This window comes from Staurois parvus, unplaced genomic scaffold (assembly GCF_062004578.1).
Source record: "Staurois parvus isolate SC_StPar_1 unplaced genomic scaffold, SC_StPar_1.0 ptg000106l, whole genome shotgun sequence".
In the NCBI taxonomy this organism is placed as follows: Eukaryota; Metazoa; Chordata; class Amphibia; order Anura; family Ranidae; genus Staurois; species Staurois parvus.
This window is the reverse complement of record NW_028317902.1, coordinates 1,434,370-1,453,500: the sequence shown is the minus strand read 5'-3', so window position 1 is coordinate 1,453,500 and position 19,131 is coordinate 1,434,370. Positions and strand designations below refer to the sequence as shown.

Sequence of the window (19,131 nt, the reverse complement as noted above, 5' to 3'; positions counted from 1 at the left end):
CTTTAACCAAAACCAGTATTGCAGCGTGTGGTTGCTGGCAAGGTGAATTACATATTAAATGCTTAAATTACTTTGGGAGTCCAGTAAAAATTTTTAAGTTGTGCAACTATCCTTTTGACAGTTTTTTATATTTGTTTAGCTATTCTTTAAAAATGAACTGTATCCTAAAACCCCAATTTTCTGTGTGTCGGGTATAAAGTATATTTGTAGCAAAACTTGCTTTTCCTGTGACAACTGCTCAAGAGAGAACCCCTTCCCCTTGCCCGATCCCTACTTTGAGTAGAATTCTTCTAACTTCCTACTGTGTCCACAGGAAGAAGTGATAGCAAATCTTCCTATTGGAACACATAATGAAAAAATAACATTTACAAGGTTTTCAACTCTACCCTACTCTATCCAAAACGTAAAGTGTTTGGTTATACATACACTTTTTTTATGACTTAATTACATTCTTTTGTGGAGGCAGCATTGTAAGTTTCAATGACTTTTTCTATCATGTAATGATAAAAAGATTTTTTTTTAAGACCTGCTGATAAGCTTATTTAGCCCCCTTGAAAAATGGGTCTAAATATAACTATAAATAATCCCTCTCGACCCTATTGTGACTTACATTTATTCCATTGTGTTTCCTACAGAGAGATGTGCTCAGATGGTACTAAAGATGCTTGGATTAAGCTCCTGTTCAACCAGTACTCACACGCTGACGGAGCTTGACCACTCCAGCACATTAGGAATACCTTCCTTGGATGCTGAAACCCAAAGGTATGTCCTGGCACTGCCAGAGGCAGAGACTTGGCGCAAGCACCGGTTGGGTTTGACACAGGCTACCCACTCCTGCAACCTTTTGGAACCAGACACCATTTCGGAGACTTTGGTGTCCCGTACAGCAAGCTACGATGCATTATATGATCTCAGAGCAAGGGAGGCGGAGACTAACTTCCCTTTCGAAGGGAACAGCATGTTTGAGGTGGCTTCCGGAGTGGACTCAGAATTTCCCTTGAGCCCTCATGTCATTAAAAGAAGAAGAGGAGGCCTGATTGAGCAGAAGGACATCATAAAAGCCCACCAGGCACATAAGATGCAGAGCACGCCCCAGGCACGGCGGAAAGAGTGGGAGTAAGTACAAATCACATGTGTAGGAGGAAATTGGAATTTACTATTCCTTCCTTAGAAAGTAATGACAGAGTATGGTAACTTAATTGATTCGTCTAATGCCAGTTTCTCTGTGTATTTCTGTAGTGCTGTTACAATGATTGAATTAGTATTTTTAAATATATAATTTACATTTTCCTGAATGGTGCTAAAAGGAAAACTACACACAAGAAAAGTAGTAAAAGAAATTCATTAAAAACATTAAGCCTATTCATTTTAGTACACCTCTGTTTTCGCACCTGCTGCTGAGGACAGATTTATAGAACTTTAGGCGTACATTTAGATAAGCTTTTTCTTCTGCTGGAGTTAGAAGCTGAATGGCTACCATGCACAGCTGCAGCAGATTCTGTGTGCTCCAGTTTTAGTAAATCTTCCCTTTGCATTGTTGTGTTTTGTATAGCATTTGCATTCAGGGTGTGTTGGGTTTATGCACTGGGGTGCAATTGAAAATGAATGGCAAAACAACATAGATACACTTTGTAAGTGTTGTAGACACTCTTTAGAATTCCCTCACTCCTTGGCATGACAGATTCATGTACTTGTCACACCTAGGGGGGTGGCACAGAGGCTGGAATGTCCAAGCCATGCATACCATGCATATCCCCTTGCAAGCTAAGATACCCCCAGCTCTGCAGCCTACAGCATCACTGCAACAGATATCCCATCCCTGGACCTATTAGGCTGCCGGATTTTCAGGCTGACAGCTGGCCATACATGACTATATTTGGACAATGATGTCGGTCAGCATCCCAGTCCCCTTTGTTTACTTTCAGCTGTCAGCCATGAGTTTGCTGAATGGGCCCAGGGATCTTAGCTTTTTAGTAACCAATGAATCTGTCTCCCTAATGACAACTCCCCAGCACATACGCCCAGCTCTAAGCTCCGGTATCTCTCAGTATCTAGCTACTTGAAGCCACTTGACCAAGCATTTTCTGGCACTTTTTGTGTACAAGTTTAAATCAGTATTTTTTGCTAGAAAATTACTTATAACCCGCAAACATTATATATATATGTATATATATATATATATATATGTATATATATATATATATATATTTTTTTTTTTTGCTTAGTAAAGACCCTAGAGAATGAAATGGCTATCGTTGCAATTTTTTATGTTACATGGTATTTGTGCAGCGGTTTTTCAAGTACAATTTTTTTCAATAAATACACTTTAATGAATTAAAAAAAACTAAACACAATATATACCCCATTTTTTAAAATATGAAAGATGATATTGTGCTGAGTAAATGGATAACTAATATGTTACACTTGAAAATTGCAAACGCTCATGGAATGGAGACAAACTACGGTACTTAAAAATATCCATAGGTGACACATTAAAAACATTTACAGGTTACCTGTTTAGAGTTACAGAGGAGGTATAGCGCTAGAATTATTGCTCTTCCTCTAACATTGCTTCGATGCCTCACATGTGTGCTGCGAACACCGTTTACATATGTCTGAGCGACTTATTTATTGATCACTTCTGTGTAGGAAAACAGAGGGATGGGGAAGCTTTAAACATTTTTTAAAATTAATTTTATTCTTTATTTTTACACCTTTAAAAACAAAAGATAAAAAAACCCATTGTTTACATCCACTCCAGACCGGCAGTGATGTCATGACACTGCCCCGGTCCTCGAAGGACATAGAGGTCATCAGAGATGATCGAGTCTCTCATCGTTTCTGTGACCAGCTGGCTGCACCGTTGGATCATTTCTCTGCTCACCACCTCTGGCTCAAGCCCTCTGCTCTCTGCTCACCACTATCACTTTTAAACACAGAAGTCCGTCTTCTGTGTTTACAAGTGACAGTATGTCTCCCAATGCTCCTACAAATCTGATCTCCTGAAAGGCTCTCACTGAGTGCTGGATGGGGACAAAAGAGATGCAGGTACCTGGGGTGCAGTGTGGATGCCAACACTCCTACTAAATGATCTCCTACAAGTGAGAGAGACAGAGCCACCTACAGTGTGTGAGGAGGTACTAGAGCTGGCTGAGTGCTTCAGTTTACTACAGCAACAAAAGTGGGAGATGGTGGAGCTTCTGGGGGGGGGGGGAGATGTGCGCAGTGGAGGGGGAGTTCTGTGCAGAGGTCAGAGCTGAAGATGGGTGAAAGTGAGATATGAGTGGGGGGTACAGAGGTAGGCAGCTGTGGAAGATGGCTGAACTCTGCACTCTGTATGCAGAACACCCCTGAATTCTGAGCTCTGTGTGTAAGGAGCCCAAATGTTTCATTGCTGATACAAAAACTGGCACAAAGCTTTCATGAAATAATCACAGGCTATACCTCCAGAAAATTGGATTCTTCCCATGTCTCTTGAGTAAGAGGAGTAAACTGCTGCTGGTATAAAGTGCAAGCACTTAGAGGTACTAATATCTGCAATAAGCTTGCCAGATCTCTGGCCATTCTGACGAGTAAAGTTCCAACATTTCCTGACTGTGGCAAAGCTTGCCCACCCCTTACTGCCTTCTGTACATTCCCATTGGCAAGCATCGATGTCCATAATAGTGATAGGCCAATAGGAATGTATGAGGGTGAGGCTTAGCTGCAAGCTCTGATTACTTTGAAGTGTGCCTGACAGAATGAAGCACCACTTGCTCTTGAATGAAAAGTTTGGGAGACTGCTACAACAGGTTGTCCCTCTTCCAACCAACGACAACATTTCTTTCAAAGGTTAATACACAAAGTATGGTATTTGCATTATGGGTTGATGTTGGTAGGTTAAACCACTCCCCAACCTTCTTATATCTTGCATGGATTCCAGCAAAAATATATTTCCACTAGAATTGCAGGTATATCAAAGGCTTTCACATCCAGGGTGAGCCATTGAGTCCCATATATATGTATATATATTTGACTAAATACCTTGTATTGGATATATTAAAGTTGTTTGGTAATTGAACAATTTTCCTTTGATATACCTTTAGACTGCCTTGGCGGTAGAAATTTCCTCAGAAAATCTCCCCTGAAGAAGCCCATGAGGGCGAAACATGTAGGGAGTAACTACATTTACGTAACCAAGTTTGAATCTCAGTTGGTATTCTTAGAATTGAAATTGATTTTATGTTTCTGTATTTTTTCCTTTATTGTTTTTTTTATCAAAATACGAAATAAAAATTATATAACTTTTAATGTGTCATAATGTTGGTAATATTCAGATTTGCATATAACTTAACCTGCCTATATTTCTGGATTTACTGATCACTTTCCATGAAAATAAACCTCTACCAGGTATGTAATTGTGTGTTATGGAGCCCCCAAGCAAACAAAAATATTAAGGGTCATTCTACCACCCTAATCTCTGTCAAAAAGGAAATCGGTCTTGTGGTACAGAAGACCATTGCTTGCACAGGTTTCCAAACTGTATACATTTATTTTAAACACTTCCTGTAATAAGGTGATAGCACCCTGTCCCTGAGGAAAAAATGTCACCAGCACACCGAGGATCACCAATGTGCGTCCAAAGGTTTTAATAAACCATCACATAGTTACAGCAAGGCAACGTTTCGGAGTCTCGCAGGACCCCTTCATCAGGCATGTGACAAATTGTGCTAGAAACTGGAGAACTATTTAAGAAAACCATCCACCAATCAGAGTGAAGTGAAATGAGCTTAGCCCCGCCCCATGATGTCATGTTCCCTCCAAAAATGTATTCAAATCAATGTAAACAGAAACATTACAAACTGTGAAAATAAATAAAACAATAATCAGATGTACATAAACTGCCTTCCCGGGGATATAAACATTGTGGTCACATGTGTATCATGGTACTCCCCGGATTGTAATAAAGTGTCAGTTGAAAGCAGCGCTGGGTTCTGGAAACAATGACCAGCAGCATATATGTCTCTGACAGAATATAAAGACTGCTGCCTAGAAATATGGGGGGGTTGTCTCCAATTGCCAAGTGAGCTGCAATGGGGACACACCTACAGTGGTCCTATTAGTGCAGCGCCCGACAGTTTCATAGCGACGCATGTAGTTTATGTGGGCAAAACAAAAGGTCCCTTTAAGTGGAGATTTCAGAAACACAGGAGTGACATTAGGACAGCTCTAGTCAAGAGTACCAAAGGTGAACCCATTGATTTGAGCAAACCCGTAGCAGTCCATTTTATTTCATCAGGACACCAGGTACATGAATTGAGGGGCATGACCATCGAACATGTCAGTCGATCAGCGAGAGGAGGAGATCGTGACAACTTCTTCCTCTGTTGTGAAGCTTATTGGATCCATAACCTCGACACAACACAACCGAGGGGACTTAATACTAACACATCATATTTGTGCTTTTTGGATCACAGATGAACTTTGGTTATGATGATTCCTCATGATTGAAGCGTATATAGTTTTGTAGATAACGTTTGGTTTAGATTTTTCACATTTGCACTATTCACAGCGGTTTCTCTCTTTCTCCCTGCAAGCAGGTGAGCTGTGTCACCCCTACACATTCCTTTTTTCCTTTTTTTTCCATGTCTAGCCTCTTTTCTATTTTATCACTCCCTTTTCTTCCACTTCTCCCCAGCTCCATTCATGGACTGATTATCATCATTCTGAGGGCTGGTTCGCACTATGAAGACGTAGTCGAGATACGTTCCGGATGCGTTTTTGCCTGTGCGTTTTGACACGGTTTTTGGCATATCTGGTGCGTTTTTGATGCGTTTTTTTATGCATTCCAAAGTGTTTTTCATGCATTCTGGGCTGTTTTTTTCCCCTCTCTTTTTTTCAATTTAGATGGGGACATGTGTGATACGGCGCATTTTTGGTGCACTCCGTTGCGTTTTGCCGCATTCCAGTGCAGCTCTGTACGAGTGAGATGTGGCGTGTTCTGCTTTTTATCTGCAGCTGGAACACATTGGAACTACGAGCACTGATGTGAACTATGACATTGACAACCATGTATAGTATACTACTTTATCTTTGGATGCAGATGAAAAGTAACTGAAAAGCATGTGGTATGAACTAGCCCTCAATCTGTTTCCTTTCTGTTCTTCTTTCTTCACAGCTCATCTCTGCAACCCTGCCCACCCACCCATTGGTTTGTGTTGCGTCAGCGCTTTGTGTTTCTATGATGCTGGCGACTTTCCTCTGCCTTGTCCTTCCCGGCACCGACGTCATGGGCTTCCATGATAATAGCGACCGGTGCAGGAATGTCTTTGAGCTCATGCGTGAGTAGTAAACTGTCATGGTGCATGCAGGTGACATGCGTCGCTATGAAACTGTCGGCCGCTGCACTAATAGGACCACTGTAGGTGTGTCCCCATTGCAGCTCACTTGGCAATCGGAGACAACCCCCCCATATTTCTAGGCAACAGTCTTTATCTTCTGTCAGGGACATATATGCTGCTGGTCATTGTTTCCAGAACCCAGCTCTGCTTTCAACTGACACTTTATTACAATCCGGAGAGTACCATGATACACATGTGACCACAATGTTTATATCCCCGGGAAGGCAATTTATGTACTTCTGATTATTGTTTTATTTATTTTCGCAGTTTGTAATGTTTCTGTTTACATTGATTTGAACACATTTTTGGAGGAAACATGACATCATGGGGCGGGGCCAAGCTCATTTCACTTCACTCTGATTGGTGGATGGTTTTCTTAAATAGTTCTCCAGTTTCTAGCACAATTTGTCACTTGCCTGATGAAGGGGTCCTGCGAGACTCCGAAACGTTGCCTTGCTGTAACTATGTGATGGTTTATTAAAACCTTTGGACCCACATTGGTGATCCTCGGTGTGCTGGTGACATTTCTTTCCTTGCTGATTTTATTCGGTTCCAGCCGACAGTCACTGCAGCACCCACTTATACACACAGCCATTTTTAACGCAGGATTGTGTCCGTTTGGATTGTACACTAGCACCCTGTCCCTGTCACGCAGGCTTCAAGTGGAGACTACAAGTGGCCAATTCAATACACAGGCATGGACCACTGTTGTCACTTTGGAAATCCACCCTGAGAAATGTCATGCAGCCTTCACTGTAGTCTACATGGACATTGAGTGGCTGCAAAGAGGCTGCAGAAGTTCAGCAGCAGTGTGGTGCAACAATGGATTAAAAAATTGAAAACAAGAATTTTATTTAAAAAAAATGGCAGTTTGACATACTGTACAGTTCTTTATGCTCTGTTTTTGCATTGTTCAACACATGCTCAGTATAAATTGACCAAAATATACATACAGTGGTTGTAAACCTTTACATATACCCAGTGAAGTGGCTGGCCTCAGGTGATACACAGAGATGAAACAAATCCTCCTACACAAGTTGTACTTGTATGGGCAGTCTTCTCTTCTCTACATTCATTCAAGGTCCAGAATATATAAAGCTTGTCTGAGCTGCCAGAAAAAGGGGGACAGAGAGCTGAAGTTACTCTGCAGAGCTCAGTGAGGTGAGCTCTGAGAGCTGTTTGGACAGAAGGGGCACACTCTCCTTCATACAGCACACAGGAACTGAAACTGTCAATCAGCTGGATTGACAATCAATCAGTTTCACATTTTTTTCTTGGTGTCAGGAAAACGTCTCAGGAGTGATTCATTCTGACAGAAATGACACTTAGGGCTTTTAAATTAGACAAGTACACACTATAGAGGGATATGCTTTGTTCATATTTCATATCTGAGCTTTACAACCACTTTATAAAAAGATACATATGTCTCCCACAGATAACTTCCACTTAACAGTTTATTTGAAAGAAGTCATATCACTTAACTGAGTTCCACCAACTAACACATTTTGACCTCTGTTGGTCGTAATTGTAGCGTAAGCTATGATAAAATCCAACAGAGGGTGAAACGCAATAGAGGGATGAAGCAGGAGGGTGATGTGACTTATTTGAAATAAACTATTACGTGAAGGGTGGACAGACCTGTGACAGAGTCGGTACCTGGAGCTAGAGAGATTGGATTGCAGAGACCCAGAGCTAAACGGTCAGAGATGGTGTATAGACTGGTTTTGTGATCTCCTCCAAATCCAAATTCCTTTTTTTTTTGCTGCTGTGAACTAACGTAGTCTTATAAGGTAGTTATGTTAGTTCTCCGTGGTCCCACTATATGTAAGAACATAGCCACCTTCTCTTGCTTACTCCAAGATTGACTATGGCAATGGTTTCCAAATTTAGTCTTCATGTACCCAAAACAGTTCATGTTTTCATAATTTCCTTCACCTTGCACAGGTGTGTAGTATCCTCCAAGTGTGTGATGCTATTTGAATTTAATTTTTGACTCCTTCTGTAGTCAAGGGAGAAGTGATTGTTTGATCTGGTGTGTTCAGGGTTTCACAGGTTGAGAGTTTGATTGTTTCCCCCTGCCACTGGAAGAAGTTTCCAGAATAAAGGGTTGAGAGAAGCAGAGGCCAGCCTGAATATTTAACATGCCAAAGCCAATCCCTGGAGGGGAGTGTCCAGAAGGTGGCTAGGGAGGTGATAAATAGCCTGGGGCCCTTTAAGAGATTGGCATTTCCTCAGCAGGGAGGGTTCCAAAGCCTCTGGGGCTGCTGCCTCCCGAAGCAGCCCGTGGGCTGTGCAACTGTTATTTTAAGTATCAGCTATGGCAGAACTGAGCTCCTGAAGTGACCTACTGATGAGCTGGCTGTTGGACTGCACCATAAGGAATCTGGTCTGTTTAAGGATTGTCTCCCTCGTTGGACCATGTCCAGAGTAAGCTGGAAGGTGGGCAGATGTCATGGGGACTTGTGAGTACTGACCCTGAGTGTGATCCCTGGTGACTGTGTGCTTTTGGGGATGTAAATGCCAAAGATAGCTTGGACTGAGAAAACTCTCATAGGGTCTCAGAGTACTGGCCATTCTCCTATGTCCCCAGCGGAACCTATGTATGTGATCCTAGGGAAGAGTGTCCTCCTGTTACTGAGCAGCATTTTGGAGTATGCCATACCCTAACCCCTCTTCTGTTTAACGTTCTTCAAGCAATACATGTCAAAAAGACATCCCCTAGAACACGTGTCAAACACAAGGCCTGAGGGCCAAATCCATCCCTCCAGGCCTTTTCATATGGCCCTTGCACCTCTCCTGCAACTGCGACACCCCCTCAATTAAACTTTTCCTTTGAGGGCAACCATACTACTGATGCAACCCACTGTGAAATTGAGTTTGACACCCCTGTCTTAGACTGAGTTGTTGGAGCTGAAGTGTATGGACTGGTGCTTGTGGTGGTGGGCAGTCTCTGTGCCACCAGCTATTATCAGAGACCCCTATGGGTGGTTTATATCAATGTCAATGGCTTGGTATTTTTTGACAGCTATTTTATCTGAGGGAAGTTCCAAAATAAGGGAGGTTGATGGATTACTATGGGATGAGTAGTATGCATAGTGCACATGACTTCAACTAACATGTACTGCTCATTCCAAACTGATGGAAATGAGGGGGGAAAGAAGAGATTTGGGAGCTCACATAGGATGTTACAAGGAGGCAGAAAAACACATTAAGAAATGATTTGATGAAAAATGGATTATAGGGATATTACATTGAAGATGTGCATGAATTATTTAGTGATTATTAGTGAATAAGGATATTGTTTAATGTCACTTTAAGTAGCAGATGTTTATAAATTGTTTTTGAAAAATAAGGATATAATGTAATATCACTTTAAGAAAAATAAAATGTCAGACATAAATATAGATGTATTAATATTTATGCTATCCTCCAGGTACAATGATAAACTCAAATACCTGTCAGGCATGTAGCTTTTTAGCTCAGGGAAAAAGAAAGTTGACGTAATAAGAATTTGCCTCATTAAAAGACTTTATGATGAAGGTAACTGTACAGTTATTCTATGTAGGAGGTCTCTGGCCCCATTACACCTTTGTAAAGTGCACTATTCATTTTTTCTGAAATGATCCCATAAGATAGGTATGAAAATGAAACCCCCATTATATGTTCAGACCTTTCATTAATGATACAGCTTTGTGCGATCGATTCTGCAGTCTTTATCGCCCCTGTGAGGCTCAGCAAGTTTGTGCGTGAAACAAGCCCTCGCCAAAATCCGCTGGCTGCACTCCAAAGTCCTAACACCCTTTGTGATATTTCTAAGTGAGCTGTTTGGGCCTTCTGGGCAGCCTGACAACGTCTACAAATTCAATGCAGTGGAAACAATGAATTACATTATCATGTGCGACTGGAGGCCTCGTTTTAACAAGTAGGGGAGGAAGAAACGACTTTGTTGCCAGATAAGAATTTAAGTTATTTTTAAACCTTTTTTTTTCTCTCCCTTTCTACCAAACGCCACGTTCACATTGTAATGTCAAGCATCAAAAATTGCTGACCATTACACACGAGGAATAGATACATAATGAATAGATATATATTATATATATTGTGACAGTAGGCAGGTGAAATCACCTGGTTGCGTCCTGGATGGACGATATATTTGTCCGAGGTTCAGGCTTTATGGGGATTTGTACCACTAGAGGGAAGTGCGGAGTCCTTCAGCACTGAGGTAATGAGCCCAGCTGAAGGTAGTGGGCTCATTAAGACCTGTATAAAGCTTCCCAGAGTGCTTAGGGAGTTGCTCCAACCTGGAACCAGATCTGTGCCTGAACTGTCTGGGGAGCTGACCTGTTATCTGTGTGCAGAAAGAACAAAGCCTGTGTGGCTAGCCTACAAGTACTGGCAACTAGGTATAGCAGCAGGCTGTACCTAGTGGGTAGCTAGGGAAAGCGGTTTTTGCAGTAAGTAGCCAAGTTGGCCAGGATTTATGTTGATGTTTCTTTTTGGTTTACCATTTTTTCTGTAAATATTGTAAATAAATTGCACCTGTTTTTTCACCTCCACTATTGTTGTGCTGTGCCTATCTTTTTGTGTTGTGCACCCATCCAGGGGGTCACACACACCCGCTGCTGAGCTAACCCCGTTACAATATGTAATAGATAGTTAGACATGAGAATTGTAGCGCTTATGCCAGAAAATGCTGAGGACGGCTTGTAAAAGAAGCTTTGTGGTTGGCTACTTTTGGTGCCCTGGCACAAGACCTTACACCCACTCCAGCCCTGTTAGAGCACAATACCACCTGCTAAGGCTGACCTTCTGCCATTTTGTGCCTTGCTCCTCACCATAGGCCTCCTCAGGACATTCCCAGCTTTAGATCTTGATATCCGAAAGAAGGAATGTCCACGTGATAGTTAGCTTCACTGCACGTTACTGGAGTTGTTCAGAGGATGGCAAGACAGTCACATAACCAGAACTTACATTCCAGAGTCACTTGACATACAAAGTCAATCATATATAGTGAAAGGTCCACAATAGTCACAAGTGAAAGCATGTGCATCTCCCTGAAGTATCTACTTTGCTCAGTGTCATAGGTACTTACTGAACTGAGTTCTCTGTAGACACCTCCTAGCTGGATACACCTCTCCCAGGAACCTTCCAGGGAAGCAGCCTCATTCAGGGATCTCCAGCCTGGCCTAAAAGGCCTTTTGCAATCCACCCCAGCCCACACCTCCTTAAGGGACAGAATATCTACAGCAAGCCCCTCCTGCATACAGGTCCACTCCACCCAGCCTCCTGCCCTGCCCAGGGCCCACGTTCGTTGGTTACAGTCTCAGAGATGTGGGGTGTATGGCTCCCATATCCCAAGTCTGTCTATGTCCCCTCCCCAACCTAGCTTATATGTGAGTGCTGACAACATTTGCGGGGCAAATTGATGAAATAATTTTGGGTGTTGGAAGGAGCTCTCTCCAGCCCAAAGTATTATGTTAGTTCTTCCATATTTTCCCCATGATAAGGCCAGCCCATTTACTGTATGTACAGGGACACCTATGTATAAATGCTCACTCTGTATAAACATACTGTTTACCTACTGTGTCCAAGAGCATGGGTAGGTGACCCACCAGGAGGTTAGATATGAAATACTAATATGCCCAACCCAGGGTTATTTTTAAGCCCAGCACTAGCCCAGCATATCTTTATTAGTACCAATAACAAAATATGTAGTGCAATACTACTTTCACTAAACTAAAGTCACAAAAATGTCAATAATCAAGTGCTATAAAAATGATAGTGAAAAGGCTGTAAATATTTCTGACAAAATGCTAAAGCTAAGGCAAAATCATAATAAATCCAGCAAGTCTGTTAATACATAAAATATATCTCAAAATTCACATATAATGTGTTAACCAAAATACTGCGAACATCCTGCTCAACTTCATAATACAGTATGACCTACACAAGTGTATCGCTACCCCCGCAGGAGACACTAGTAATTTTTGGGTCCTGTGCTCTTCCTAGCTCTAGATGAGGCCTCACCCTCGCTGACACCACTGGAATACCTTAACTGGGAACTCCCAGCAGACATACAAGAATTGCACACACTGCCCTTTGAAAAGATAAACGGTCTGTATTAGTGGGTTGAAATCACAAATAGAGTATAACAGTTTAGATTATTATATCAATGTCAATGCATCTAAATACAACAATAACAGATACAGTGTACTCAACAGAGGCACTTCTAGAGTCAAACCCAGCTTATTCTGCACTAAAGTATAAACAGTAGCTCTTCTCATGAGAGGTTACTACACAAGTGACAAAAGAGAATTGTGAAAGATGTAGCAGACTCCAGTAAGTCACTTGCAAGCTCTTAAAAAAATGGGCTAGGCTTAGGCCTACAAATGTAAACTCAGTAACAGCAACCCAGTTCTGCTATCAGGAATGGAGTGACTTGAACAAGTCTTTATGGTAAACCTGTGCTTGCTATGCTGGGGCCCTTTCAGACCGTTGATGCATAGAATAATGAAGATGACTCAGAATGTGGCATTTAACAGCAGTCTGGTGTAAACTTGGACTTCGTAGATGTGTAGACTCCTAATGGCAGCAATGCAGAAAGAGGAGCAAGTATACAGGGGGCAGTTGGGGATATCAAGACTAAGTACTATACAGCCATGGGAGGTAGATGAATAACAGCGCAAAGTCAATGTTCTGGAGTACTAATGGCCCTATGCTCTATATTTGACTTTGATGGCACTTGCTTAGTGATGGGTGCAAGTGTGATCCTTCATTTGAGGCAAAGTGTTGGTGGAGAAATATGGCTCTTTAACAAGTTTATATTGAAGAAAGGGTTAACAGGTGGTTTTAACTGTAATGCAGGTCAGAGATCGTCTGCAGGCAGTCCTTTAATGGTTGCAAGTGGTCTGTGAGGTGGGGAGCCCACTAATGCAGCGGTATATCAGACATCAACAGATGCGAAGGTGACTTGCACGGGAATTCTGGATATGGATGTCTCTGCTTGGATCAGCCTCCTGGTTCCAGAATCCTCTCCTACTCAGCTAGCATGCTTCCCCCAACTGCCCAACTCTTTCCTGGCCTTTTACTTTTATATGGTCCCTTTTGCTCTCAGGTGCTTATGGGCCTTGTAGTTGTGATCCATGAATGGTTGTAGATAGAATGCTCCTTCAAGGCTACATCTCCCAAGAAGCTACTGGCATATTTTTAATCCAGTCATGATTAGACAAGTTTAATTGACATTGCCGTCATGTAAAAAAATAAGGTTTTGCAATTTAGTAACATTGCCCAGCGTTATACAAGGAAATACGGTCTAACATACTTGTATCCCCACAGGGATGAAATACTGCTCTATCATCCAGATTAAGGGTTGTTTTTAGGTCTTCCAGAGGAAAAATTCCAATGCATAATACTCATCACCACATATGCATCCATATGAAAGAGAAAAAAAACTCTCATAGTGCTCTCTGAATGTTTTATTCAGCATCAATAAGGATTAAAAACACAAGTAGAGAAGCGGAAGCACATTAAACCAATACAATATACAGTATGTGAAACAAACGTATGGCAACAATTGCAGGGCTCTCCACTACTCTCATAGATCCTGAGCAACCATTAGGATATCATGCTGTAGCAGGACTTCTTCAGAAGGTGGGAGCCTGATGATTCTACCATGCTTATAAAAGACTAGTACTAACAACTTACCCAGGATACCTTTACACACATCTGTGTGATCACCTGAACCTGGAAGTAGTTCACCTGACCTTTTCAGTTTCCATGGGAACATAAAAACAGAGCTCCAAATCATAAATTCCTATCAAAAGGCGGACCCAGAAGTGATGCATCAGGTTAGTTTCCATAGATGCATGTATACATCAAAAACACAATAATAAATCTCCAAATGTGTACATAGAAAAAAATTGTTTTAGTACCAGTGTATATTTCTGACTTCACGTTGCATGAGGCTATTATGAGATATAATTTATGGACACTGTTATTTGTTTGCAATATATTGCCTTCAAGTTTTTTTTCCCTATTTTCACATTTGGAGATTTATTTGTTTTGATTTTTATAATCTGTGTGATACACAGTTTAATGATTTTAAGCTTCACAAAAGCCCATTAAACCATTTTTGGGGAATTTGTAGTTGGTTATTGTATATAGAGGGTGTGCTGCTTTACAAAGTCATTTGGCAGAACAATCTACGGTCATGGCCAAAAATATTGCAACACTTGCATTTCTGTCAGATAATGCACCACTTCACCCAGAAAATTGTTGCAAATACAAATGTTTAGGCATTATCATGTTTATTTATTTTGTTTGTATTGATATGACACAAAAAATGGAGAAACAAAAAAAGCCAAATCTGACAAATTCCACACAATTCCTTTATCAATTAACTGGGGCTGACAATACAGAAATCACATTGGCACCAAGTATAAAATGTTGAATAATTGACTCAACCTTTCTGTCATGTGTCTCTATGTAACAAATGGAGCATTGAGAAGAGAAAGAGCAGGAAAGAATTGTCTGAGGATTTGAGAACAATAATTGTGGAAAAGCAAGGTTACAAGTCCATCTCCAGAGATCTTAATGTCCTTGTGTCCACAGTGTGCAACATTGTCAATCAGTTTATAGCCCATGGCACAGTTGGTAATGTCCCTGGATGTGGATGAAAGAGAAAAAAATGATCAAAGATTGCAACAAAGGATCATTTGAATGGTGGCTAAAGAACCTCGATCAACTTCCAGACAAATTCAAGCTGACCTTCAGGCATAGGTTACAACTGTGTCAGCTCGCACCAAATGTTGCCATCTGAATGAAATGGGACACTATGATAGGGGACCCAGGAGGACTCCTCTGCTGACACAGAAGCATAAAAAAGCCAGATTAGAGTTTGCCAAAATATACCTGATGAAGCCAAAATCCTTTTGGGAGAAAGTGCTGTGGACAGATGAAACAAAATTACAGATTTTTTGTAAAGCCCATCATTCTACTGTTTTCCGTAAAACAAAATGAGGCCTTTAAAGAAAATAATACAGTCTATACATCAAACATGGTGGAGGTCCACTGATGTTTTGGGGTTGCTTTGCTGCTTCAGGCACTGGATGTCTTGACCACATGCATAACATTATGAAATCTGAAGACAACCAAACAATTCTGGGGTGCAATGTAGGGCCCAGTTTCAAAAAGTTGGGTCTTCATCAGAGGTCATGGGTATTACAGCGGGACAATGACCCAAAGCACACATCAAAAAGCACCCAGAAATGGTTTCAGACAAAGTGCTAGAGAGTACTGAACTGGCCAGCAATGAGTCCAGATCTCAATCCCATAGAACACCTGTGGAGAGATCTCAAAACAGAAGTTGGGAAAAGGAACCCTTCCAATCTGACAGACCTGGAACAGTTGGCGAAAGAAGAGTGGTCCAAAACTAAGAAACTCCTTGATGGTTGCATTGGTTTCAGTTATTTTATCCAAGGGATGTGCTACCAAATATTAAATTGAGGGTGCCAATAATTTTGTCCTGTCCATTTTTGGAGTTTTGGGTGGAATGTGTCAGATTTGGCTTTTTGTTTCTCCACTTTTTTGTGTCATAGCAATACAAACAAAAGAAAAAAACAAGAGAATGCCAAAATATTTGCAATTGCAATAATTTTTTGGGCGAAGTGATGCATTATCTGACAGAAATGCAATGGTGCCAATATTTTTGCCCAAGGCTGTATATATACGTTGTAGTTACAAAGCCAACAGGTTTTGGGGCTTTCAAGAGGCCCTTCTTCATTAGTGCTTTTAAAATGCTGAAATGATAAAAATACGCTTACAAACCAGCCTCTAGGATAGGCTATAAAATCACAATTCAATTCCCTCCCAATAAAAACACATAGACCAGAAGTCAATAAGTCAACACTTCATAGGCCCCTATAAAGGAGGTCACTTAAGCCGTCCATAGATGGATCAAATCTTGGCAGATTCAGCAGGGACCGACTGAAATTTGAACCATCTATGGGCAAGCTGATTGCAGCCAAGTCGATCCATCGATCAACTTAGGTACAACCAGCATGTCGAATTTTTAGCATGAGATTAATACCAGCGGCTATTACCACTAGCAGTCATTATTGTGTTCTCACGGCAGGGACAGCTTCCCATTCCCCACTGCCAGGAGAACACAATAGGCTCATTGGGAGGGGTTTCCTCATCAACACTGACTGTGTTGATGGGGAAATTGAGCAACCCTGGCTGCAGGAAAGAAAATTGTATAATCTATGTCCTGCCTTAGAACCTTCAAAACATGTTTGATTTCCCAATGAGTGTAAAGAAAAATAACTTTTTTTTTGGACCCCCCGACAACTTGCCTCCTAATCTTTCCAACCTCCCAGAGATAAGAACCGTGATTATGCCCCCTTTTCTTTAGTAAGTTGCCTAGTTCTATACCAGAGAAGATGCCCAATCAGGATTGTCACTTGATCCAGCATTTCAAACCCTCATTGCTCTGCCAAAAAAAAAAAAATTGAAATGGGTATTGCAATTTAATTAAAAATAATATAGCATATATGGGCATAAGCCATTTTGTAATTGAATCATTAGAATTTCCTTTCCATTTCAATCTGAATCTGCTTTACAGTACTAAAACTTTAAAAAATTCTATGAAGTATGGTAACATGAAGGTGTTCTGTATACAGCTGGCGATCACCCCCTAAAATGTAATTTCCAGCTTGTATGATTGGGTCACTGATTTTTCCAGATTTCTACACCAAAGATACAAGTAAGATTTTAGGCATCCTGTGCAATGGGAATCATTTGGTGAAATCAGACACTACAACTGTTTTCATTAGAACAGTGAAAGTGCACCAGATGGTGTTGATGAGTGCAAACCATCCCATTCAGGAATCAATCTTACAGGGATATGATGGAACAAACCACTTTTTCTTCACACCAGAAAGAGGTAGGACTACAAAGTGTATTAAAATCCTTTCAATGTCACTCATAGGGAATTGCTTATTTTTTCTCAACAGAAGTGAAGTGCATACAGTATGCACCTTGACGGTGACTGAGCAGCTTTTGAAGAGTGCTAGGTAACAAACATGTTTTGATATATACATAGACTATCTGGATTCTTTCAATTGGTTAACACAATAAATATTACATGTGATGCTGAGCTAGCAGCTCTTCTATATTCTTGTTCAATATATTTATTTATTTTAAACACACAAGTGGTACAGAGAAAATGACTCTCAATGAACAATATCAAAGGTCAGACGATATGGCATTTGAACAAAGTAAAAAATGCATCAGGATTATACAAATAGTAAGGCTAGGAATAAAATGACAATTACCCAAGTTCCCGATCCGATAGTAGTGCAGTTTGGTGTATCTTCTGAGCTGTGGAAAGATATAAACTCATCAAGCCATTGAGATAGGAATACTAGTAAGTAAAGGTAAAGTTAGAAAAGAGATAGGAAGGGGAATACTACACTCCCTCGGCCTCAGAGATTCTGCTCTCTCCTGGCTCTCATCCTACCTGTCACAACGCTCTTTCAGCGTTACCTATAATGCTACCACCTCCCCCTCACTCCCCCTCTCTGTTGGGGTCCCTCAAGGCTCTGTCCTCGGGCCCCTTCTCTTCTCCATCTACACCTCCTCCCTTGGCCAACTCATACACTCTCACGGCTTCAACTACCACCTCTATGCCGACGACACACAAATCTATCTCTCAACCTCCCACCTCACCCCCTCGGTCTCTGCCCGAATCACACACCTACTGAGCGACATATCAGATTGGATGTCGCTCCACTTCCTTAAACTGAATCTCTCCAAAACCGAGTTTCTTGTCTTCCCCCCAGCCCGGACCCCACCCCCCATTGACTTCTCCATAACATCCAACAACGCCAATATCAAACCCGCCCTGCAGGCCAGAGTACTTGGTGTCATTCTGGACTCCAACCTATCCTTCCAGCCCCAAGTCCAATCTTTAACAAACTCGTGCAGACTCCACCTCCGCAACATCGCCAAAATATGCACGTTCCTAACCCCAGAAACCACTAAACAGCTCATCCACTCCCTCATCATATCACGACTCGATTACTGCGACTCCCTCCTCACTGGCCTGCCTCGCCGCTGGCTATCCCCGCTTCAGTCGATCCTGAATACGGCTGCCAGACTCATTCACCTTTCCAACCGCTCCATCTCCGCCACCCCCCTCTGCCAATCCCTCCACTGGCTTCCGATTGCGCAACGGATCAAATTCAAAATCCTAACACTGACGTACAAAGCTGTCCACCATACTGCCCCGAACTACATCACTGACCTAATATCCAAGTAGCGCTCAGCACGCACACTCCGCTCCTCACAAGACCTCCTTCTCTCTAGTTCCCTGGTCTCCTCCTCCCATGCCCGCCTCCAGGACTTCTCCAGGGTGTCACCCATCCTCTGGAACTCCCTTCCCCAACCCATCAGATTATCACCTACTCTCCTCTCCTTTAGGCGCACCCTGAAAACCCATCTCTTCAGGGAAGCCTACCCCCTGCTAACTTGACCGACCTCCTCCACTCTTCCTACCACTCCATCCCCCACAGCTATCTCCTCCTGTACCACTATCCCGTCCCTTCTAGATTGTAAGCTCGAAAGAGCAGGGCCCTCAATCCTCTCATGTTTTGCATTGTATTGGTATTGTTCTGTCACATGTTCTGTCCCCCTTTGTAATGTACAGCGCTGAGTGAACTATCGGCGCTTTATAAATACTGTATAATAATAT

At 41.8% G+C, this 19,131-nt stretch overlaps 1 protein-coding gene across 6 annotated transcripts in view; it reads left to right on the top strand.

The window, feature by feature from the left end:
• The window catches only part of CACNA1E (calcium voltage-gated channel subunit alpha1 E), a 1,021,369-nt gene that overhangs the window by 246,107 nt on the left and 756,131 nt on the right, over nt 1-19,131 (top strand). For all 6 annotated transcript variants that reach the window (XM_089671475.1, XM_089671472.1, XM_089671471.1 and 3 more), the window contains exon 2: nt 636-1,116. In XM_089671475.1, coding sequence (XP_089527601.1) covers nt 650-1,116 — 467 coding nt within the window. In that variant the 5' untranslated portion in view covers nt 636-649. The remainder of the gene's footprint in view (nt 1-635; nt 1,117-19,131) is intronic.